We start from the raw sequence: 24,076 nt of genomic DNA on the forward strand, positions 1-24,076 counted from the left end.
TTAACTGCTATTTGAGATGGTGTTGCCAACGGCCAGTCGAGTTGGCAGAAAATTCGGTAATTGTGCTTTTTGTTTACAAAAAGCATGGTTCAATTCGAAAAATTCATCGCTCTCCTCGTCCATTTTGCAGTCGAAGAGCAATCAATTCGAGCAACCATGGAACCATGCATTGTTTGTACACCTCTTGCACTCTACATAATAATACGTATCGTCAGAGACGTTCACCGAACAAATAACTTCGCGTAACTGACCCGTGAATTCCTCCAAGATCATGCGATTTAATAACGTTGGACTTTTGTGGGCGCATGCGAAGTCTCTTGCTTACACCAACATGCCTCGCGCAATTGGAAGAACATTCACCACATTATATTATTTTTATATATTTTTGTAAAAAGTAACCATTAGCCCGGATATCATATTTAAACAAAAATGTCAAAATCATGGAAGTTACATCGAGTTACCGATGTCTATCAAACAATAACCACAAATGCTGCATGTACGAGGAAACTCCCATGGCAGTGATTATAATAGCGACATTCCTTCCTCTCCCAACAGTAGGGGGTTAGCTTCGTCTCAATTGGTTATCTATAATACGCAATTCACAAAAAAAACTGATACCAACACGACTAATGGAGCCCCATCATATACTATCATATCGAACTTCAGTCGGCAATTATCAATTCTCATTCGGTTATTATGGCAATTATGGCGATTACTGTGAATCTTCCACCCCAAATGAAAAGCTACGTTCCACTCAGTCAACACAACGTGTCACAGGCTGAACTAGGTTTATTGAAAAAAAAAAACAATAACAGAACTTATACAACTATACAACTTCGAATCTGAACCAATAAATACAATCCCACGAAATAGGGAGCTAGAAACCGGAACGAAGGACGATTGCTAATCACTCAGGACGGAAAGAGGGGAGCGCCACAACAACAGGTGGGGAAGGAAAGATAAACCGTTTTCATTGAACCGGATAGAATCCTTTCTGTAGCGAAGCGGCCCCCGGTGTGTAGGTGATTTTGGCCAGTGGCATGTATGATTGAGACTGCTGCTGCTGGAGTAGATGCGTTCCGTACTGAATCGGCTGATGGGACTGTGACTGATGCTGTTGCTGTTGCTGCTGCTGCTGAGAGTGCTGGAGGAGGGGTGTCATTGAAGTGGCATAAATCGCCGCTGGAATCGATGGCTGAGCATACTGGGAGGAGTAGAGGATGGCTGGCTTCTGCAGTGGGGTTGCCACCGTGGAGTACAATTGTATGCGTGGCTGCTGATACTGTTGGTTTAGGTGGTTCTGTTGATGCTGTTGGAGGTTGGAGGCAGCGGCAGCTGTGTTGTAGTAAGCGGATTGGGACTGCAGTTGTTGTAGAGTAGCCGGATTCGCCTGCTGGGTAAAAGCGGCATAACTAATGCCCTTTCCGTTATGGTGAGTAGTCGTGGCTGTCGTCACGGGGATCAGTTGTTTAAGCTGAAATGAGCAACGGATGAATTGGAATGTTATTCGGTATGTGTTGAAGGTTTCACCGTGTGGTCATGAGTGGTTATCGAAGGAATTTGACTGCCTTTCGCATTAATTAGTTGATTTGTATTTGATTTAAATGCTTTTTCCTTGATTAATTACTTACTTGGCTAGGTGTCGCAACGGTTGGTACAATTTGTTTGGGCCCGAACTGAATGGGATATGCTGTGGCGGAAAAAAAGCAAGGAGAGAATGGTGATTCAGCTAAATTATGTTCATACTGTGACGCTAAATCAAATATTAATGTGCTGCTGGCGTAAGCACAAAAATGCGGTACGATAAATTTCAACTTATTACGATTTTTTCGTGCCATCACACTCGCAAGTAATTTATTGAAACATGTTGCTATCGTTGACGACTACTGCAGAATGGTGCGTTTGCTTCATGTTACCTGTGTCAATTAATTACACCCGTTGATAGCACCATTAGATATTCATGGATATGATAAAATACAATAACACATCGTGATTGTTCCCATTAGTGTAATGTTTGTTTAGTGAACATTACATGATATCGAAACGAAATCTAATTTATTAAATTGAGCGTGCTCGGCAACGACTCCAACATATTAATAATGAATTCTGCACGCTTTTGATAACACATTTTGATAACTTTGCATCATGGTGGAGACGAGCTATCGTTTTAAACCGAATAAAACAGCATGCGTCTCCATCGTTTCAAGATAATTAAAAATTATTATTCAACGTCAGCAACAATTTGGAATTGACTGCGTTGACATTTTTTCGAAAGTTGCAGAAAATACCGGAATGGCGTTAATTACATATTCAGACTCTTTGATGCGGCGCTCATTAAAATTTAATACAACTGATAAATAGAAACCAATTACCGTTTCCTCATCATGTTTCAAACGATTCAATCTGACCCCTGATTCTTTGTTTCGAATGGAAACATTGTTTCCACAACAATTTTGCAAACATTTTTCCCTCTCCTCTCACACCTCCGATCGAAAACAGCCAGCAATAAAAGTGGTTACCGAGTGAAAACAGTGCCAATGTGTGCGGAGAAGCGAGCTGTGGAAAGCCGGAACTTTCTTTTGTTTCACCCACGTGAAAGCGTCTCGGAAAAGTTTGCTCATCGCTGATTTTCTCCCCTTTTAGCCGCCGGTTCCTTTAATTGAGATGCATAAATCTTGATTACGGAGTGCTTTTATTTCTTTTATTATATCTTCCGCTCGCCAGCCTTCCACCGGTGCCAAAGCAAATTGTCGATCCTTTGCCAGCGTTCATCAAGCCAAAAAAAAGTCAACGAAAGCCTTCACCCCATTTTGGATTCCTTTTGTTTTATTGCGGGTGAACTTTTCCGGGAGAACCAAAGAATAAAGGAGAGACAGTAAGCACACAACTTGTTTGAAAACCAAAGACTTTAATTAAGAATAGCATCGACCTCAATTCATGCCACGGTGCTTCCCTTATCCCGGCCGGGAGTCAACTTTTCGGCGACTTTCCGGCACTTCGACGTGGACAAAAGGAGGTAAACGAGTGTGGAGACGGCTCAGTTTTCGGTGCAAAATTGGATTTCGTGCTTGATTCATAGCGATTTCAGCTTCTACCCGTTGCGGTCTACAACAGTTGCAATACAATGTTCACACCGTGGAGGTAAAAGAATATCTGTGGCGCAATAACTCCTTTTGAATCGAATAGAATTTGGTAATAATTCACAATGGTTTTTTTTTTTGCGCCACTACTATAGTGAATGCGGCAAAATTAATCCTTTGTGCATTTTTGATGAGAAAAAAAAGTTCTTGTCTAGAGGTACCAGGTACGGAGCTGTTTGCCTCCTGAACTGTGATTTGTCTGTTGAATTAATCGTGTCCGCATCTCAGTATTCATATGGTTTGATGCTACACTCTATATTCTTGAATCTACTTTCGATGTGGGACTACATATTTTTGGTAGGGTGTAGCGGATGGCGATTGATGAAATATGTCAAACGTTAATAACTCAGCTCTGAACGGTTTTTATGATTCTCATGTCAACCAATTCGTAAACGATCAAAGAATTGAAGCATTGTCACTAAAAATTGCTTAATTTTCTTTTCATTCCATGGCTATATCCGAAGTGATGAAGAGGCTGATCAAATAAAATAATATGGTTAGCCTACGTCAAAAAATCGATCGTGTCATCGACACCTCTCTCTTTATTTTTCATTCACTTGAAAGAAATATATAATTTAGTGTCCGCCCTGAAATGGAAATAGGTAGATGATAAGATGGTATATTAACAGTTCAAAAGCCATTACCAACTGTTTGATTGGGTTGTTCTACATTTCAATCTTACAAAATGTACCAATGTGCCTCCATCAGCATTGGTAAAATATACGATTCGTATATTTCATTTCTATTGAGTGTTTGCATCATGTGTCAAAAATGTATGTTTTCAACATTTTCAGCGTCCCTTTTCTATAGCCACACAAAGTGTGGCTTCAGCTTCTTATTTTTCTGCCGATTAACAACAACTTCAAAATGCCGAAAGAAAGCTTCTCCAGGAAGAAAGAAAAGGGTTTGATTGAAGTCTTTATGAAATTAGGCGTTTCTATCAAACAATTCGGGCATACACCCAAAATATATATTCAGCTCATTTTTTGACATCCTCCTACATTACATTAAGTGAGCTTAAAAGTTTCATTAAATATGCTATTCATCTGAACTGGTACAGCAATTATTTAAACGAGAAGCGAGTTTGTGTATAATATATGTTCATCTGTGTTTCTAAGAGTAAAAGAAGATTCAATTGGTAATGTAATATTCTCGTGCATTGGTACGACAGCCCCAGTGGTTGTATAGAACAGTCTTACAACCCAGCTGGTCTTTGGTTTAAATCCCTGTTTGGCATCGTTCGGGATTTTTTTGGGTACAATTCCAAGCTGACATTCAGTCCGAGAGATTGAGAGGTCTTCTCCATACATACAAGCATTTAACACTCTTTAAAACAGGTGCTTTTATTTGAGCATTTGACACTTCAATACAATAAAAGGCATATTTTCTGCCAACGATCTCTTCAACCGACGCCAGTTTGGGTGTAGTAACACAAGATCGGATAAGGTGACAAGGAATTCATTTTGAGGTTTAACAAAAGTATGCAACTGTCCAGCGAGGGCCGAAAAAATTAAGTCTGACGGCGTGAGACAAGTAAAACATTGTCAAACTTGCTTCAAATCCCATCACATCACTATCGAAAATCAAATCCACGATGAATTTACCAGTGTGTAAGGAGACGTTTCGCAAGGTTTTGCATTCCAACCCTAGCGTAATTCGATAAAGAATGAACAAGGAACCAAATGTCACTCCAATGTACAAACATACACGTCCGGAGTTCGCCAGATACAACTTTTTCACTACCTTTGAAAGTCGAAAACAAGCTTTAGAATATTATTTCGATAATTTAGAATATTATTAAGATAATGATATATACATCATTTTAAAGCTTAAACCTTCGGCTTTTGGAATTATTTTACGAACATATTGTTATCGCGGGGTGTGCAGATGTAGTGGAGAATACAGATGTCTTTCTGTTTTTCCGAAAATATTGTGTATTTATTTACACAATTTTTTTTCCAACTAACTCAACAGCAAATCTATTTAACCGTACCAAACAGCTTTCATTTGCTCCCTATAAAGTTTCTGTAGGACCTTTCAATACAGAATTATTTTTATTTGAATGAAAAACTTCCCCTTGAGTTTGTGGATGAGGGGCGCATGTATATGCGAGAATGCTTATGTATACGTGTGAGTGTCATCACTTCTTGCGATCCTCGTACCTACAAACACATGAACACGAATGTTTCGAGTCGTTCATCGTAAGAGTACGCATAGCCTTTCGAACTTCTGGTATGATATGTGTGCTCCTTTAATTCACTCCAAAGTTTGATCGATCGATAAAAAACGGCTGAAAGTGTAAATACGAAACGTTCACAGGTGTTCTGAAGATACACTAAGAAAAAAAAAATTCTGCTATCATTAGAACTTACTGCGACATTTGCAAAATTACGGATGATTTTCTAAAATCCTGTTTTGGAACATTTTTAAAATTGATGCAAAAAATTAAAAAACAAATTGTTTCCGTCAAAACAACAAATTAAACTTGTACAGAGTTTATTTGAATTTTAAAACTTCTTTAAGGTTATGGGGTGCGATCATTGTTTATTGAATTAAGGTAAATGATTTTGGTTTGTCCAGTCGAAAATATGATCATGGTTTGTCGACTTTTTTGAATGCTCTAATTCAGCACACCTTTGTCAAATCAGGTACTCGAATGTTTCAAAACATATAAATAAAAATGACTTTTTCATGATTTACAGTAGTTTTATAGTATATTTTAACGGAATCACGGAATCATAATCCTTTAAAACAGATTATAAAATACACCATCTATCGGTGTCAATGCGCCCCTCATTCGAGCTAACTTTCAATTGATCACCAGATGATTATTTCGCACGTATTCAGACCTTTTCTGTATTATAACACTTACAAATATTGTAAACATGAATATTGAAATTAACGCATTTTTATGAACTCATGTGCTTGGCGCGCTGCACTTTGTTTATTGTATCCTTCGCGCATAGCAGAAATAAAGTTTCTCTATATTGAGTGAGTTGAGGTGAACACTTTTAAAATGCCCAAGAAAATGTAATATTCTGAAGAAAGCCTAAATTATGATCAGATCAATATGATGACAGTAAACTCAGGCAATGATAAATGCAACATCTAATTGAGATGTTTTCATACAAAAATGGTGATTTCTAAAGTCGGACAAACCATGAACAGAGGTGGTCAAACCATGGTCATAATTCTCTTTGAGGAAAATCATTAAAAAACATAAAAATTTGAATAATTTCAACCCCTTATGGTAGTATTAGCAACTACCAACAACTATTAAAGGGTGTGTCACATCAAATTGCATCACGGAAAAAACGCTGTAGAAATTCTCCCAGTAGACCGATCCTTTTGAAAATTTTAGACAGTAAAATAAAAACTATTAAACAACTTTTGGCATTTTCTTTTTATTCATACTTCGAGCCCAAGCCCGCATGCTCGCACCTTCCTCTTTACCCCGTCCATAAGGTTGAAGTCTTGAAGTCCGCCTCCGATTTGACAACCTTTGGGTTCTTCCGGAGGGCCTGCTTCATAATCGCCCAATATTTCTCTATTGGGCGAAGCTCCGGCGCGTTGGGCGGGTTCATTTCCTTTGGCACGAAGGTGACCCCGTTAGCTTCGTACCACTCCAACACGTCCTTTGAATAGTGGCACGAAGCGAGATCCGACCAGAAGATGGTCGGGCCCTCGTGCTGCTTCAATAGTGGTAGTAAGCGCTTCTGTAGGCACTCCTTAAGGTAAACCTGCCCGTTTACCGTGCCGGTCATCACGAAGGGGGCGCTCCGCTTTCCGCAAGAGCAGATCGCTTGCCACACCGTGTACTTTTTGGCAAACTTGGATAGTTTCTGCTTGCGAATCTCCTCCGGAACGCTGAATTTGTCCTCTGCGGAGAAGAACAACAGGCCCGGCAACTGACGAAAGTCCGCTTTGACGTAGGTTTCGTCGTCCATTACCAGGCAATGCGGCTTTGTCAGCATTTCGATGTACAGCTTCCGGGCTCGCGTCTTCCCCACCATGTTTTGCCTTTCGTCGCGGTTAGGAGCCTTCTGAACCTTGTATGTACGCAGTCCGTCCCGCTGCTTGGTCCGCTGGACGAATGAACTTGACAAATTCAGCTTATTGGCGACATCCCGGACCGAACTTCTCGGATCACGTCTAAACTGCTTAACTACGCGCTTGTGATCTTTTTCACTGACGGAGCATCCATTTTTGCCGTTCTTCACCTTCCGGTCGATGGTTAGGTTCTCGAAGTATCGTTTTAGTACTCTGCTGACCGTGGATTGGACGATTCCCAGCATCTTACCGATGGTCCGATGTGACAACTCCGGATTCTCGAAATGAGTGCACAGGATTAATTCACGACGCTCTTTTTCGTTCGACGACATTTTTCCAAATTTACGAAAAATTGACAGTGAAGCATGGCCAACGTGATCTATACACTCATATCTGATTATATGCGAAAGCTGAAGATATAATTCCTAAAAATTAAATTTCTACAGCGTTTTTTCCGTGATGCAATTTGATGTGACACACCCTTTAGAGACCTGGTGCTTTTCAACAAACCCAAACTCGTATCGATTATATGTGATTTTCATGAAGAAAAATCGATTTGCATTTACTAGTTGCGTAAAAACACCCCAAATCGGACAAACCAAGATCATTTACCCTACTCATCATAAAAGACAACGGGGTAATTTTTCATTCAAACAAAAATATAATTGTATGCAATGTTCTACTCGAGCGTTATAGGAACCAAATAAAAGCTGATTGATAATGGTAATTAAATTCGTTTTTTTTCAAAAATTTTATGGAGTAAAACAATTTGATTTCGAAGTCGATTTTTTATTTCTTCCTGATATTTTAATTAATTACACCTACATACATCAAGAAGAAAAAAATGTTCGTAAGATATTCCAAAGCTGAAGGTTTAAGCGTATATCTTATATCCTCTCAATATATCATTATCTAAATAGAATGTTTCTTAAACTTGTTTTTGACTTGCAAAAGTAGTGATCTACAGTAAAGATCTACAAGGTGGTGTACGATTTCGAGTTTGAGTCACTGTATGTCTAAAATGCTATAAGAGATAGAAAGTTGGTGTCTTTGAAAAAAGTCTTCATATTCATATTTTCTAAAACATTGCCGAATACACTATATTGCTATCCTGACTTTAAACAATATTAGGATTGGTTTTGGTTTTTTCAAAGAAAACATGAGAAGGTCGTTAGTAAAAAAAAAACTTTTACCCTATAAAAAAGCCCATCTTCCGATGTATGCATAACTTATTGGTTATTGGATGGGCTGTTCTTACAATTTTTTTGAGTAATTTTAAAAAATACATTTGTTTCAGTGTATTTTTTTTTTTGAAAATTATGGTTAGGTTTTGGGGTATTTTATTTTGAGGGAATATCGTTCGAGCGCTAGATTATTCCACACATCAGCTAACGATCACCCTGCATACTTAAAATGTTGTCTTTCCAGTTGAGATCCCTCATGATCATCATTGATTGGCATAAAAATTATTGATTAGCCGATGTTGATGGTATCCACGTAATGCCAGGAAACATATTCACTGTAGTACAAATACATTGCTTTAATCAGGTGCAATGGAAGTTTATTCAGTTACCATGAGATGCTTGTTCGCATGATAATATGTTTCAGGTACACACAAAAATGTAATGGTAGTACTGAATTAAAGGGTAGAAAAATAAGGCTGAACTGGAGAACTGTCAACGGTTGAGAAAGGCACATAAAGTTATTAAGGAATTTTTCATTCTAAACAAATTAATCGGGTATGCTTTTATTTCAATTTCTATTTATATTCAAGCTTTAGTCGACCAACCATTTGATGGTTCAGCAGCTATTGTTTTGTTCTCGCTCAGTTCAGTAGCTTCTATTTCTACATCTTCAACATATACTTCAGATGCATTTCTAAATCTCCAAAGTCTGGTCCTGGCACATCAGATAGATGGCATAGATTACTCAAGAATGTAATATAAAGTGTTCTGGTGCCCGAATTAAGTGCGCTACACATACAGCGTCACCGTCACCGTCCCGTCAACTATTCTCTTGGACTTATTTTTTTCCGACGTCAAAGTTGCCGTGATGGTGTAAGTGAATGCTACCATACGATTTCCATAGGAGAATATTTGACATTTCATTCCTTTACGTTGAATTTACTGTGACGGGACGTTGTATGTGTAGCGCACTTTAATGTGATTGAATTCAGGTGTTTCAGTTTGTTTTGTTCAATTCAACAATCAACAGCAAAACGTAGTTCAGTCACATAAAGTAACGAAAGCTCGCCCCCCCCCTCTCTCCCCCCCTACTCGCGTTACTTAATTTGTGCACGACGCCTAACACCGAGTAACAATTATTTACATATCTTTGGCATTTCACCTTTTACATTTTTACATACATTGAATTAAGGACAATGAATGGTTTGTTCATTTTTATTTTCGTCGGTGGTCATCGTCTATAGCACTCCATTCACCAGTAGGGCAAATGGGGGGAAAGTGGTCACCCTAAGTACATGCCCATTTCCTGTGTCCGCATACCAATACAATTTCCGTTTTTCGAACAATGTTGTAGCTCAACTTATTGTTGTTCAAGATAGCAAGCGATTTTCATTGTGAAAATTGAAAATAGTACATTTTTCATTATATTAAAAAAAAGTGAAAAAATCGAATAGCAAGCGATTTTTAATTATGAAATTTGAAAATAGTACATTTTTCATTATATTAAAAAAAAGTGGAAAAATCGAACATTTGTGTAGTGATGAGGTGAAGCGGTCACTCGCACATATCATGCTACAAGGAATAGATTTATGCGTGTTTTCTTGTCCAGATTTGTTGAAATAATTATTGAAATAGTAGGTACATGTATGAAATAAGCTATTCACCTAAAGTCTTAATTAAAATTTTCTCATACGCACTAAACGTAGTAAGAAACACACAACGTTTTTCATAATGAGGCTTGGATTTGGTTGGGGTGGCATATTTTTCCTGGGCCAAAACCACAAATGGGACCCCTTTAGGAGCAGAAGGTGATCAAGTATATCAGATTTTGAAAACAGAACATTGTCAGTAGTAACCCTCCACTGACCAATTTGCCCTCAAACAACAAGGTAATTTCTATGCGGAATGACCGCTGAAATTGAACAAAAAAAACTGTTCATCTCTCCTCGAATACGTAAACAGTTGTCCAAACTGTTGATTTGCCGAAAATATCAGGTCAAATAAACTGAATTTCACTAGTAATTCCTTAAATTCTAAACGCACAAAACTACGACCGAATGGGTACCGAGAGAGCGATTTTTGTTCTTATTTATATTTTAACATTTGACAGCTCCACGGAAGTACAGGGTGACTCAAAAGTCATGAATTTCTTCAAACATAAGATGACTATCAATACGGTATGAATAGTCAATAGTTATACTACCACACAAGAGAATGACCACTTTACCCCCACTTCCCCTGTGTGATAGATTCCATCCTCACATTTTCGTGTGTGTGATTTTTAAAAGAATGGGCCGTAATCCTACTCGGGAAGATACGCTATGAAATGCTTGAATGCACTGATATTCCTGAATTGCTTCGCAACATTTTTCTTCTTAATGGAACACAATAGAAGAGGACAGAATAGATGAGTCACGAGCGTTTGACATTTGTTTATCGAATGACAATTCGCACCGTCATTTCCGGCAGCATAAACACACATTCTTTCAAACCGTTTTATTCGTTCTATTTTATTGGTCACATTCGATTAATTTTATAGATCGTTGAAACATTCAAAAACATTTACGATACATCAGTGATTTTGTATTCAACAACCAAAATATTTACTAGAAATAATTTAAATCGCAGAACAACGATTGCCGGGTCAGCTAGTTTTTCCATAAAAATTAAAAAGATTGTCTACATTTCCTTCTTTAACCTAAATTCTGTAGATATTATAGTTTTTGAGTTGGAATTGCTTGTATAAATTGAAAAAAAAAATACTTTGGCTGTTTTAAGCAAGCTGTCTAACCTTTTTTTGGAATTTCTAGTATGCAAAGTTATGACCAATTTCTTTATTCCCACAACTTTTCAATGCAATCTGAGATGATGCTGCCAACTACTAAGACGAGTTGGCATGAAATTCGTCATGTGGCAAATTTCGAAATTTGTTTCGCTTCAATTCTCTGGCAGTTATGGAGAGCAAACTTTGAAGTTGAAGATCCTTTTCGATTATATTCATCCCGTCGTCATGGTACCACATAAATATCTCCCGATTGCAGTGCCTGTTTGTCGAATCTGACCAATATTTCACAGGGCTTCTCTATGAACGGTAGAATCTGTGTTTCCGTGCGAAAACAAAATTAAACTTGGCGGGGAAATCACGTTGGTCAGGAAAAAATATCGCCCAGGAGGATTTTGGGGTGCTCTTCGCATCAATTTCGTCGTCCATGAGCAAGCACCGCATAGCTAGCCTCTTCGTAGACGAATCCTACGAACGATAAGACAACTTGCATTGAATTTTCAAACGATATCCCGATTCCTGAATCTTCTCCAAATTTTCGTATGGTTTCTTCCTTTACCACCAGGTTATTATTTTTATTAGCGACTTTATTCATTCAATTTTTCAAAACAAATATGAATCAGAAAAAATAGAGAATCTATAATAAACTGACGAATAAAATAAATGAAACATTCAAGAGCATCCCTTAACTTATTTGGTTTCTCACGAAATTATCCTGGAGTTTTGATACTTTTTTGGTCTGTAGTTAATGCGAATTATTGCCTTATGCTGGATGAACCATGAAAGGATTAAATCACCACATTCAATACAATTATAATTCCGATTTCTCTTCAAATAACTATGTTCCCTTGGGAAAGATATTACAGTAATAGTTTGGATGGTTTCCCAAAACTGCGAAATGCGTTCTAAAATCAATTAATAAATTCAGTGAGGGAGCATGCGAAGGTTACTGAGTGACAGTAGAATAATTAACATTTTCCAGCCTTCCAATTAATGTGGTTTGCTGAATTGGTTCAAGTTATTATGTATCGGCTGCCGGTGAGAGATGTGTTGGCTCGGTTAGACCTTGATTACATGGCCCAAATCTATGTTTTTTTTTAATGCTATCGATGTTCGTGCGTGATTATCCTTATATCCTTATTCCCTCCCTTTCATTCTTCGCGAGAGATTGATTCCCTTCTGACTATCTATAGAATAAGTAGAAATGTAAATACATTATGGATATAATAATAGCTTTAAGAATTGAGTGTGATGAGTGTGAGTGTGAGTGTGAAAATTGTTACAGTTTCCTTATATCCCTTCCTTTTCCTAAAGAAAAAAGGTTACCCTTCTATACTCGAGTCGATCGCGAATATTCGGTTTCCTAATTTATTAACCTTAGAATTAAGGAAACATGTTGATAAATACTAGTAAAAATATAGTTAAGAGTTCGGCTCCTTTAAATCTTTGTAACTGAGCCTGTCAAAATAAATGACTTTATCAAAAAAATTATGTATTGGTACTAGCGAGACTCCAATCTGCAAACCTTATAATCCAAACAAAATAAGGAAAGAGATAGGGTAAAATGAACAAAACGTGAATTTATGAAACATAACTGAAGGAGACCAAATAGAAAGGAGTCATGTGTCATATTGTGTAATATTGAATCGTACATATTAACATTTCACAATACATATGTGAAATGTTAATAAACAAACTGCAGTGATTACTCAAGTTGGTAATGTGTTATTAGTCGTTTACTCACTCATATATACCCAGGAAGGAAAATCACGACAGTTACAGATCGAAGTTCCTTCGAATGGAATCTATAGCCATCTATAGTTACGAATTAGTTTCCAAACAGTATTTATGGGGTAAAACAGTCAAAACATAGTGATACGAATCAAGCACTTTGAAATAAAACTAGAAGACGTTGCCACTAAAGATCCAATATACCGAAATGCTAACAATTACTTAAGGGAAATTAAACAAAATTTGAAAAATGTCTCCAACTTTAAATCAATATCAACGATTAAAGGCTGAAACGAATTAAGCAGTTACCCCTGCAAATTATCTCTACATACAACAATATCGGATATATGATTAATAAAAACTCAATTTCCAAATTGTCTTTCTGGTTATAAGTATAACGCCAAGTGATTCCACATTAAGCAAAATAATATCAAAAACCCAAATTAATGTGATAACAAAAATTGATCTTCCGTTCCATGAGAATGTTTACCAACGTATTATAAAATCTCCGAATTAATTTCGAAAAGCTTCCCCGGATGGCAACAAACTCAAAACGAAGTTGATGCTGAGAAATGAAAAGAAAAAGACCATCCCCCACTCCAGCTTGCAACACAAGTCACGGAATGGCTCAAAAGATGCAAACTGTCGTAATTGAAAAATAATTAAAATTCTTCCTGAGATGCTCCGACAGCAAGTTCCCTTGCCCCGAGACGTGTTAGCAACGAGTAAAACACGGAGAACGAATTTCCGGGTTCTAGTGTGCTAGTTTCTTCGAAAGTCAGCATGCACCTTGGAAGTTGGTGGACAGATGAACAACATTCGAAACGTTTTACGAATAATCCACCCCCTCCCCGCGCAAACTATGTACTATTACAGCTCTACCGTCAACATTCCATTTCTGAAGCTCCATTTAGCTTCTACTTTAGCATTTCTAAAGGTGGACAAGAGCCGACCATTCGCTGGTTCATCCGAGCGTGGACACTGGAGCGGGCCAAATCCCATCTCGATTCGAAAAGGTACGGATTTTGTGGTGGTCTTACACTCAACTCCTTCACATTTATGCTGCTGCTGCCTGCCTGCCGACTGTGGTCTGCATTGGTCCGGCTTTCTAAGTCTTTCTTGGATGTGAGCGTTTGGCATCGCTCTCGGTATGATGATGGGAAAACAGTCGATCGGAAAGGACCAGCAAAGAAAATGGAACCATCAGCCCGAATGGAAACCCGCAGCTCAGCGGGGGCCATGTTTATCTGAGCCTTTTGGAGCATTTGTGCTTTGGTGCGAAGGTGCACTGGCCGCATAAAATCAATCTGTGAATGCAGCTTTTTGCTGAATCTATTTGGTTACTATAGGTTTCATATTCCATTCACTGACGAATCGTTTTCATATACACTTGGAGCCCTGGGAGCTGACATTTATTTTGGAAAATATCCGGACGGTAATAGTGAAAAAAAAACTAGCCACAATATCGGCTTCTTTGATCATCACTGATGCTGCTCGATGATGTTCGATGGAAAGTAGTAAAGTGAAACTCTAGCACAGGGGTTCTCATAGTGGTCGATATCGAACCCTTGGGGTTTATAAGTTCGTACAAGATGAAAAATTCAACAAGAAAGCGTGAACAAGTTCGTGCAAGATAATGTGTTCGAGCGCACAAGTCCATCTGGCACTATTTGAATTGCTCTATATTCAACACATAGGGGAAGTGGGGGCATAGTGGTCACCCTAAGGAATATGCCCATTTCCAGCGTCCACATACCGCTTCAATTCCCGTTTTTCGTAGAATATCATAGTTCAACTCATTGTTGTTCAAGTAGCAAACGGCTTTCGCTATAAAAATTCCAAATTGTACATTTTTCATCGTTATAAAAAAAGTGAAAAATCGAAGTTTTTTTTTGCTTGGAAGTAAAGTGGTCACCTAGTGGGGGCAAAGTGGTCACTCGCACATATCAAGCTAAATGGGATAAATTAAAGTGTTTTTTTCGTCCTAATTTGTTCAAATCATATTCGATATAGTAGGTACTTGTATGAAATAAGCTTGGTCTATTCACCTAGAGTCTCAATTCAAATATTCTCATGCATACAAAAACGTTGTAAGAAACACATAACGTTCTGCAAAATGAGACTTGATTAAGTTGGAGTGGCATATTTTTCCATGGTCAAAGCCACAAAAGGAACCTTTTCAAGAGCAGAATGTGATGAGGTATATTAGCTTTAGTAAACAGAACATTGTAAGTCGTTATGACCACTTTGCCCCCAAACATCTAAGTAATTTTTATGTTAATTAATCGCTGAGATTGAACAATATATATGTTCAGCTCTCCCAGAATATGCGAATAGTCGTCCAAACTGATGATTTGTCCAACATATCAGATTGAATAAACTAAATTTCACGAGAAATTACTTATACACCATGCGCACAGAACTACGGCCGAATGGCTATCGAGAGAGAAATATTTGTTTTTATTTATATTTTGACAGCTACCCAGTAGAGCTGGGTGACTAAAAAGTCATGAAAATCCTCAAATATAAGGTGACTATCAATACGACATCCATAGTCAATAGTTATACTACCAAACAAGCAGCTGACCACTTTGCCCCGCATGACCAATTTGCCCCCACTACCCCTATAGGTTGGACTCGGTTACATTAGGTTCGGGAAAAAGTAATCCATTATTTTTAGTAATGCATTAGTTTATGCTCGTTGTAAAGGTGACATTTCACACTAAAAAATCTGTTTTGGAGGTATCATTTCATGTACGGGACAAAATAGAAATATTAAAACTGTTTTTTGATTAATCGAAATTGCTGCAAAGTACAGAAATATAAGCTGAATCAATTAAAATGAAATTTCTGGAAAGTGGATACAGTGGATGGATGATGATTCACAATTTGCTATCATCGATTCTTAAGCAAAAAAAGTTCAGAATATCTATTAGCCAGATGATTGGTATAATCTATTAAAAACATATAAAAAGAAAGCATCGTCGCATATGGTTCAAATGACGCATCAGAACTTCTTCTTTACAAGTACTTTAGAAAATTGTATCAATAGCAAATCGACAGGATGGGAGCTCAAATACAACTGATTACAACTCAATTTAAACAAGAAAATAATGCTCGTAATATTTTGTAATAATATCATTCTATGTAAATAGAATCTAGGTAGATTGTTTTTTCCAGGTTACTTTTCTTAAATGGTTACGATTTCACAAAATATTGAAATGGAAGAATTTCATGCCAACTCAACAGGCCGTTGGCAGCACCACCTCAAATAGCAGTGAAACGTTGTGGGTGTAAACATATGAATCGTTTGAGCGACTTTGCATACTTGAATTATCCAAAAAGGAATTAGACTACTTTTTGAAAAGGCCAAACCATTTTCTTGATTTTTTACAAAAAATGTTGGCTCGGAAAGTATAATAGCTACAAAACTCCGGTCAAATGATGAAATGCAGGAAATTGTTTAAATTTTCATAAAATTTATATAAAATTTAAAGAAATCGCTATAAAAAATTAAAAATATTTTTTTTAAAACGTAATTTATTTAAAGTACCAAAAAAAATATATGGATAGCCCTTACAATTCTCAACAAGTCGTCGATATATCGGCAGATTGGCACAGGGCGAAATATTTTCTAACAACAACTTTTTCATGTTTTATTTGAAAAAAATACAACTAGTCCTAATTTTGTTTAAAGTCAAGATATCGATATAATGTATTCGACAAAATTTTTGATTTTATTAAAATATGAACATTTGTCGAAGACGTCAACTTTCTATCTTTTATAGTTTTCGGAATATAAGGCATTTTTGCATGAAGACTCCTGAAAAAATAATATTTTACGTTGCATTTTTGTGTGTAATTTCTCGCGCTAGACATGTTTCTAAATAGAAAAAAAAGCTGAACATCGCAATAATTTATACATAAAATGTTACGCATTAAACAATAATAGTAATTTTTCAAACGAGGAGGCGATCCGGCGTAGTGGTAACATCCATGCCTCTCACGCTAAAGGTCACGAGTTCAATTCTCACTCCCGACATTCTTCCAAAAAATGGAAGTAAAAGTGACGAACCAGCCAAATGAGTTGAAAGTCACTATAATACAGTAAAAAAAAAAAAAAAAAAAAAAATTTGAAACAAAAACATATCGACATCACCAACGAAACGCTGCGCCTACGAGGCGTGTTGCGACTGTCAGACGACAGTCGTCCACACTTGTGGGTACTACTAGGCGACGGATCATGTGGACACATGAAATGAATGAATTCGTGATCCGCGCCTATTACATCTGCACTGCTTTGGAGACGGACATGAGCGGTCGCCCTCGAATACTCGCAATGTTCGAGGAAGCGTATCCAGAGTTCGTCGGGAGGCTTGACCAAAACGCGATGAACGCGAGGCGTAGAGCGATTGTACGCAACAATATGCTCTCTCAAACGCAAGTCGACGAGATCAAGCAGCAGGTGCAGAGAGAACTAAGCTCCAGAACAAGCAGAGCAAGCGATGTGTCGAGACGAAGTTCAGTACGGCTGAGCAATTCATTCGCGAGTGGGGCACGCGAATCAGCACCAGTGGAGGCCACAGTACAACAACCCCCTGAGCCGGAAGATCCACAGCCAGATCAACAACTACTACGCGATCTGGTCTTCCATTACGACGAGGCGATCTCACAGTTCCGCGACACGGACCCTTTGTCGCGCCCCAGGATCCCGAAGTTGCAGCATTCCCGCAGGCTGACAAGTGCAGTAAAGCTCATGAACGAGCACGTTCTTCCGCTGCACTTGGTTGATGCTGAGAACATGGAGGAGCTGCAACTGAAAGTTTACTGTGCTGCTGTGGCGACCGCCAAAAGTTTAGGATACCGTATTAGGCCAAGAGGCGGACTGCTCCAACATCTCCGTGAAAGGCGTGAGCCTCCATGGCGAAGGAGATTGGAGCAACGGATCCTAAACAAGCGCGCCGCAATTGGAAGACTGATGGCGTACAAAAGAGGCAGCAGATCGGCGAAATTATGTCGCCAAGTTGCTGTGATCGTGCGGCCTACTGAACTTCGCCAGCTGGGAGCTCACCAGCTGACGGAAAAACTCGACACACTGGTACAGCAATTGAGCGTCCTAACTAAACGGCTGAAACGTTACTCTGACTCTGCAAAGCGCCAGGAACAAAATCGGATGTTCAGAGATAACGAAAAGGCGTTCTACGACCACATTAGCGACGAGAAGCCCGACTACCGCGAAGGTTTGCCAGATATTAGCGATGTGACGAACTTCTGGGCTGGTATTTGGGAGACCCCAGTAGAACATCGCGACGGGCAAATGTGGTTAAGACGGGAGGAGGAGAGTTGTGGTGAAATTGGAGAGATGCCAGCTATCATCGTCGGAGAGAACGATGTCCGCGAAGCCTCGCGGTACCTGAGGAACTGGGCAGCACCGGGCCCCGATGGTGTCCAGAACTTTTGGCACAAGAAGCTGACCGTCGCACATCCAAAGATAGCTGAGTGCTTCAACAAGGTGCTACGTGACCCACACAACCTTCCTGAATTCGCCACCCGTGGCGTCACCTTCCTCCTCCCGAAAGACAGCAACACATTGAACCCATCAAAGTACAGACCGATAACGTGCCTATCGAGTCTGTACAAAATACTGAGCAGCATAATTACCGCCAAAGTTTCTGCTCACTGCGAACAGCATCACATCATCGCAGAAGAGCAGAAAGGATGCAGGAAAAATACGCATGGCTGCAAAGACCAGGCCATCATCGACGCAGCCATAGTCGGCCAGGCGGTATATAACCAGCGGAACCTAAGTATGGCCTACATCGATTACAGGAAGGCTTATGACTCCATACCTCACTCGTTTCTCGTCCGGGTATTGGAGCTCTACAAAATTGATCCCGTCGTCGTTAGGTTCCTGCAGCATGCGATGAGGCAGTGGAGTACGTCTCTGCACCTCAGTGATGGGGAAAATGTGTTGCAGTCTAGAACGCTGCAGATAAAGAGGGGGATATTCCAAGGCGACTCTTTCAGCCCGCTTTGGTTTTGTCTGGCACTGAACCCCCTCAGTAGGACGCTCAATAGAAACGGTCATGGCTATAAAATAAGGTATGGCGACGGCGCCCACGAAGAAGTGACCCATACCTTTTACATGGACGATCTCAAGGTCTACGCTGATTCACGTCAGCGTCTAGGTGTAGCTATCCGGGTTGTCGAAGACATAAGCAGGGACATCTGTATGGAGTTCGGCCTCGACAAGTGTCGCTGTGTCCACCTGCTGAAAGGACAACTTACCGAATCCGGAGGCTACGAGGTCTATGACGGCGAGTTTATAAGAGACATGGTTCGTGGCGAATCCTATAAATATCTTGGATTCCGACAGCTCACCGGGATTCGCCACTCCGACATCAAGACGGAGCTGCGAGACAAGTTCTTGAGTCGAGTGAACTGTGTCCTGAGGACTTTCCTCAACGCGGGGAACAAGGTACGCGCGATCAACACATTCGCGGTTCCCCTGCTGACCTTCAGTTTTGGTGTAGTCAAATGGAGCAAAACTAACCTAGAGGACCTTGAGAGGAGGATGAGGAAAGCATTCAAAGAGGCCGGAATGCACCATCCTCAATCGGCACTGGAGAGAGTTTCACTACCACGCAAAGAAGGGGGACTTGGAATCGTCGACATTTCTGCACTGTGTGTTGCCCAGGTACGACAACTGCGCGAGTACTTCGCAGAACGCGCCAACCAAAACGCGCTATACCGGGCTGTCTGCGCCGCCGACAGAGGATACAGCGCTCTGCACTTGGCGCAAGCGGAGTACCAACTCAACTGCAATCTGCAGACAGTGGAGGAGAAGATTGCAGCTTGGAAGCAGAAGGCAGTGCATGGTGCCCACCCCCATCAACTGGACCGGCCACACGTCGACAAGGCCGCATCTAATCTGTGGCTAACGCGTGGTGAACTCTCTTCAGTAGTAGAAGCCGACATGATAGCCATCCAGGACAGGATAATGCCGACGAGAAACTGCAGGCGGTACGTCTGGCATCAAGACGTTGATGACATTTGCCGGATGTGCCATCAACCAGGTGAAAACATAGAGCACATTATGGGAGGCTGTCCCGTTTTGGCCAACGCAGCCTACACCGAGCGCCACAACAACGTGGCCCGTATTGTTCATCGACAACTGGCGCTCCAATGTGCTCTACTGGAAGACAACGTACCAAACTACCGGTACCTGCCTGCACCTGTCCTGGAAAATGACCGTTTCAAGCTGTACTGGGATCGCACTGTTCTGACCGACCTCTCGATCCACCACAACCGCCCAGATATAATGGTTTACGACAAGAGCGACCGCAAAGTCACCATCATCGATGTCGCTATTCCACTGAACCAGAATCTGGAGGAGACCCACGGTCGCAAAATCTGCAAGTACCGACCATTGGCCGTGGAGCTCAAGGAACTGTGGGGGCTAAGGGAGGTCCCAAGAATTGTTCCAGTCGTTCTCTCTGGAACTGGAATTATCCCGAAGACACTTCTGGAAGCGCTAAAGGTGTTGAACATCGAGAAGGAATTGGCCGGCATCCAAAAGTCGGTCATCCTTAGCACCTGCGCGATTGTCCGACAATTCCTCGGTCAGGACTAAAACAGCACGAGCATGCAGATACGTGCATTCCGCAGAGCCTAGTCCCCCTTTGGCATTCAGAAGCCCGGGGGCAGGTGAAAATTCTGGCTAGGTTCGCCTAGTTAAGAAGTGAGATAAGTCTGCCAAAGAAGTTGTTATACGAAAAACTTTTCCCTGTAAAACTTCCCATCTTCCGATGTATGAATGGCTTGTTGGAAATTGTAAGAGCTATTCATATCTATTTTTTCCAGAATTTCAAAAAACATTTTTTCGAGAAAAATGAATTTTAATTTTTAAAATATTTTTTTCAAAGAAATATTTTTTCAAAAATTTGTTTGATATTTTTAATGTAAACCTAAATCATTTCCTATATTTTATTCTTTGACCAGAATTTTATAGGTACACTCTGTCCAACTTCTATAAGACCAGGTGATGATCTTGCTGCTTTGTGTCATTGTAAACAAACAATGCTTAAATTTATATTCTAGTGTGTAGGTATTGGTGACTACCATACACCGCATGATTTTCATATGTGTGTGTGCAAGTGCTGAGCGTAAACAAATGTTTTCGTATTTTTCAACTGTCAAGTTTCTATAAGACCAGTTACATTTTCCGTTGTTTTAGTTGTTTTGATCAATAAATCTGGAAAAAGGCCGAAGGGGAAAGTGCTCACGGAGAGAGAAGAAAAACAAAACGATGCATTTCACCAAGAAAATGTTGATATCAGAGAAACTGCTCGTCGGATTGAGCGATCCCATCCAGTAGTGCTCAATTACTTGGCGAATTTTCGAGGGTACGGTAAGAAGGAGAGAGCTCCACGTAAATCGAAGCTCTCTGACCGGGATAAGCGGGAAATAGTTGGTACAGCCTCGAATACCTCAAAATCGCTTATGCAAATAAAACAATATTTCGACTTCTCAACTACTCGGGTGACAACTCGTCAAATTTTGGTTGAAAATACTATCATAAAGAGGGTTTAAAAGGTTCCTCATCTTACACCATCTTACATCGGAAGACGTCTATGTTTTGCCAAAGCTCACATGAACCGACAGTGGGACATGGTATGTTATGACAAAGAATGTTTCCAAAAGAATGCATTTTGCTATATACCATAACAAAAAGTTCTTCAATGTATAGGTTATCTTCACTGACGAAAAAAAAGTTCAATTTGGATGGTCCTCATGGTTTCAATGGGTACTGTCGTGATTTACGGAAGAAGGAACAGTATTTTTCAACCAGGAATTTTGGTGGAGGCTCGTGCATGGTTTGGACGGGATTCTTTGAACCGGAAAGCTCAAGATCTTTCAGCTCATTCAAGGATTACACACATGTTCTGGAATCCTCTCTCCTACCGTTTTTGCGTGGATATCGTCACAAAAATTCACATTCCAGCAAAACAATGCTTCTATTCATACCAGCAAGTAAACTAAGCAATGTATTAAGGACCAAAAACTATTCTTTTGGACTGGCCGGCTCGCTCTTCAGATTTGAATCCAGTTGAAAATCCTAGGGGAAATCCTTGTAGGTATCTACAATCTACACTGAGGGAAAACGGTACACCACGATTGAAGAGCTCAAGGTCGCAATTTCCGAAAAATGGAAAAATATCAAGAAATACGTTCTGCAGAATTTGGTAAATAGTATTCCAGCACGAATTTTCAAGGTTATTAGTCGAAATGGCAAGGTTGCCAATTATTGACATGTAAATCAGCCGATCGTTTTAGATTTTTAATTGATAATACTTATGAATTTTGAAGTGTTCTTATAGAAACTGGACACCTGAAATCATCATATTCAAGCACAATAAATAAACAAATTACTCTTTTGAACGCAATTGACGTTAAATATACTTTATTCTAAGCATTCAACAATGTATGAACGTATCTTGTTGAAATTCTAACTGTTTGTGTTGCAACGTGATAGAATCAGGGTAGTCTTATAAAAGTTGGACAGAGTGTATTATAGTTTTTGAGTTCTATTTTTTTTGTTAATAGGCGAGTTGGAATAAAATCCGTCAATTTCAGAAATTTTCAAAAAATCATACACGGCTATACGTCAAACTTTGTTAAGGGGTTTCCAATAAAAAATGTACAACAAAATATCGAGGGGGAGGTTGTTTTGAGATATACAAGTTTTTTATATAGCATTAAATTTTCCAGTAAAACTTTTTAACAGTATATTCAAAATTGTATTTTTCGAAAATAGTTCATTGATTTTCCAATAAGTTTGTCAAATTTCATGTTTAAATTAGACATCTGGATTTTTAGTTACGATTCTTTGAAAGAAAGACCAATGATTTTGAATACGCCCCTTTAAAAATCAGTGGCCACACGTACATATTTATCTGGAATGGTAAAGATTTTTTCGTTATTTTTGGTACGGATTCTCTACGGTACAGAGTACAGATTTTCTCCAAAAAGTACAGATTGGTACAGATTTTTTCCATTTGTGAAATTTCTTACATTTGAACAAAGCAACATTGAGGTACATGACGAATTTTACGCCGCTGTATCGCTTGGTGCTGCTGATCATAAAAACATTTACAATGCAATGATTGTTCAGTTTTCCTAAGAACGAAATTCCTTACAAGAATCGTTTGAAAGGATTCACGTCGGACGATGCGACGTATGTTTTGTTCCATATCAATTGAAAAACCTGAATTCACGATGCTACATGAAGAGATTTTCATTTGATCACTCTCACTAATATCAGCAAGAAATCTTACGTTGTTTCAATGTCCAATGCTATTAAATATGAAGATCATTCGAAAAGCGACAAGAATTTTTAGGTAGAAAATTGTGAGTACAATGGATAACGAAAGGCAGATCATTCCAAAGGATATTTGTCGCAGTTTCCGTGGAGCTGGTTAACCCTCTACCGCCCAAGTTTTTTTTTATTTATCTAAAAAAACCTACTCCACTTTTATCTCGAATTTCCGACTTTCAACATAAAAATACTCCTAGCAGAAAGCTTCCAGCTTAAAACGGTGTGTATGTGTGATAGATTAAAATATTCTAAAAACGTTCTAGTAGGGGTGAACATTGAAAATAATGTCTGAATAATTTGAAAAGAGAATCCGCGAAGCCCGTCTAAAGGCGGGCTTGGTCTGTAGAGGGTTAAGCAAATGAAAGAAATATTCGATTTTGATGATTCGACGCTCAAGGCTGCGCCAATGTTAAATCCCATAAACTTTTCCAATTCGACAAGCATTAGCGTTGTGTTAGAAGCAGTGCCGAAAATATTCATGTTCACAACATTCAAATACGGCGAATTTCAGCCTGCCTTGTATTGATAACCTACTGCACAAGCGAGAGTCGATAAATATGGATCATCAATATCAATGAACACCAGTGGAATGAACAGCAACATCTGCTTTCCATGAAGTTCATTCTTCATTCGCATCTTCATTTTGGTCATGATATTGGTAACGTGGAAATTGAAGATTATTGCGTGTTAGTGAAAATCAATGCATAAAATTCAACGTCAACCAATTGAGAGCGAGATCGATAACACAAAATTCTTGTTTTTGGTGACTTCGGCAATGGAATGTATAGTATAACACTTGCTATGTTTTATT

General features: G+C 39.3%; 1 protein-coding gene across 2 annotated transcripts in view; it reads right to left on the bottom strand.

The window, feature by feature from the left end:
* Positions 1-782: 782 nt before the first annotated feature.
* Positions 783-24,076, bottom strand: part of LOC129778563 (putative mediator of RNA polymerase II transcription subunit 26) — a 162,832-nt gene continuing 139,538 nt past the window's right edge. For both annotated transcript variants that reach the window (XM_055785532.1, XM_055785531.1), the window contains exons 7-8: positions 1,632-1,690; positions 783-1,474 (exon numbers count right to left, since the gene is read on the bottom strand). In XM_055785532.1, the coding sequence (XP_055641507.1) occupies positions 971-1,474; positions 1,632-1,690 (563 nt within the window). In that variant the 3' untranslated portion in view covers positions 783-970. The remainder of the gene's footprint in view (positions 1,475-1,631; positions 1,691-24,076) is intronic.

This window comes from Toxorhynchites rutilus, chromosome 3 (genome assembly GCF_029784135.1).
Source record: "Toxorhynchites rutilus septentrionalis strain SRP chromosome 3, ASM2978413v1, whole genome shotgun sequence".
Lineage (NCBI taxonomy): Eukaryota > Metazoa > Arthropoda > Insecta > Diptera > Culicidae > Toxorhynchites > Toxorhynchites rutilus.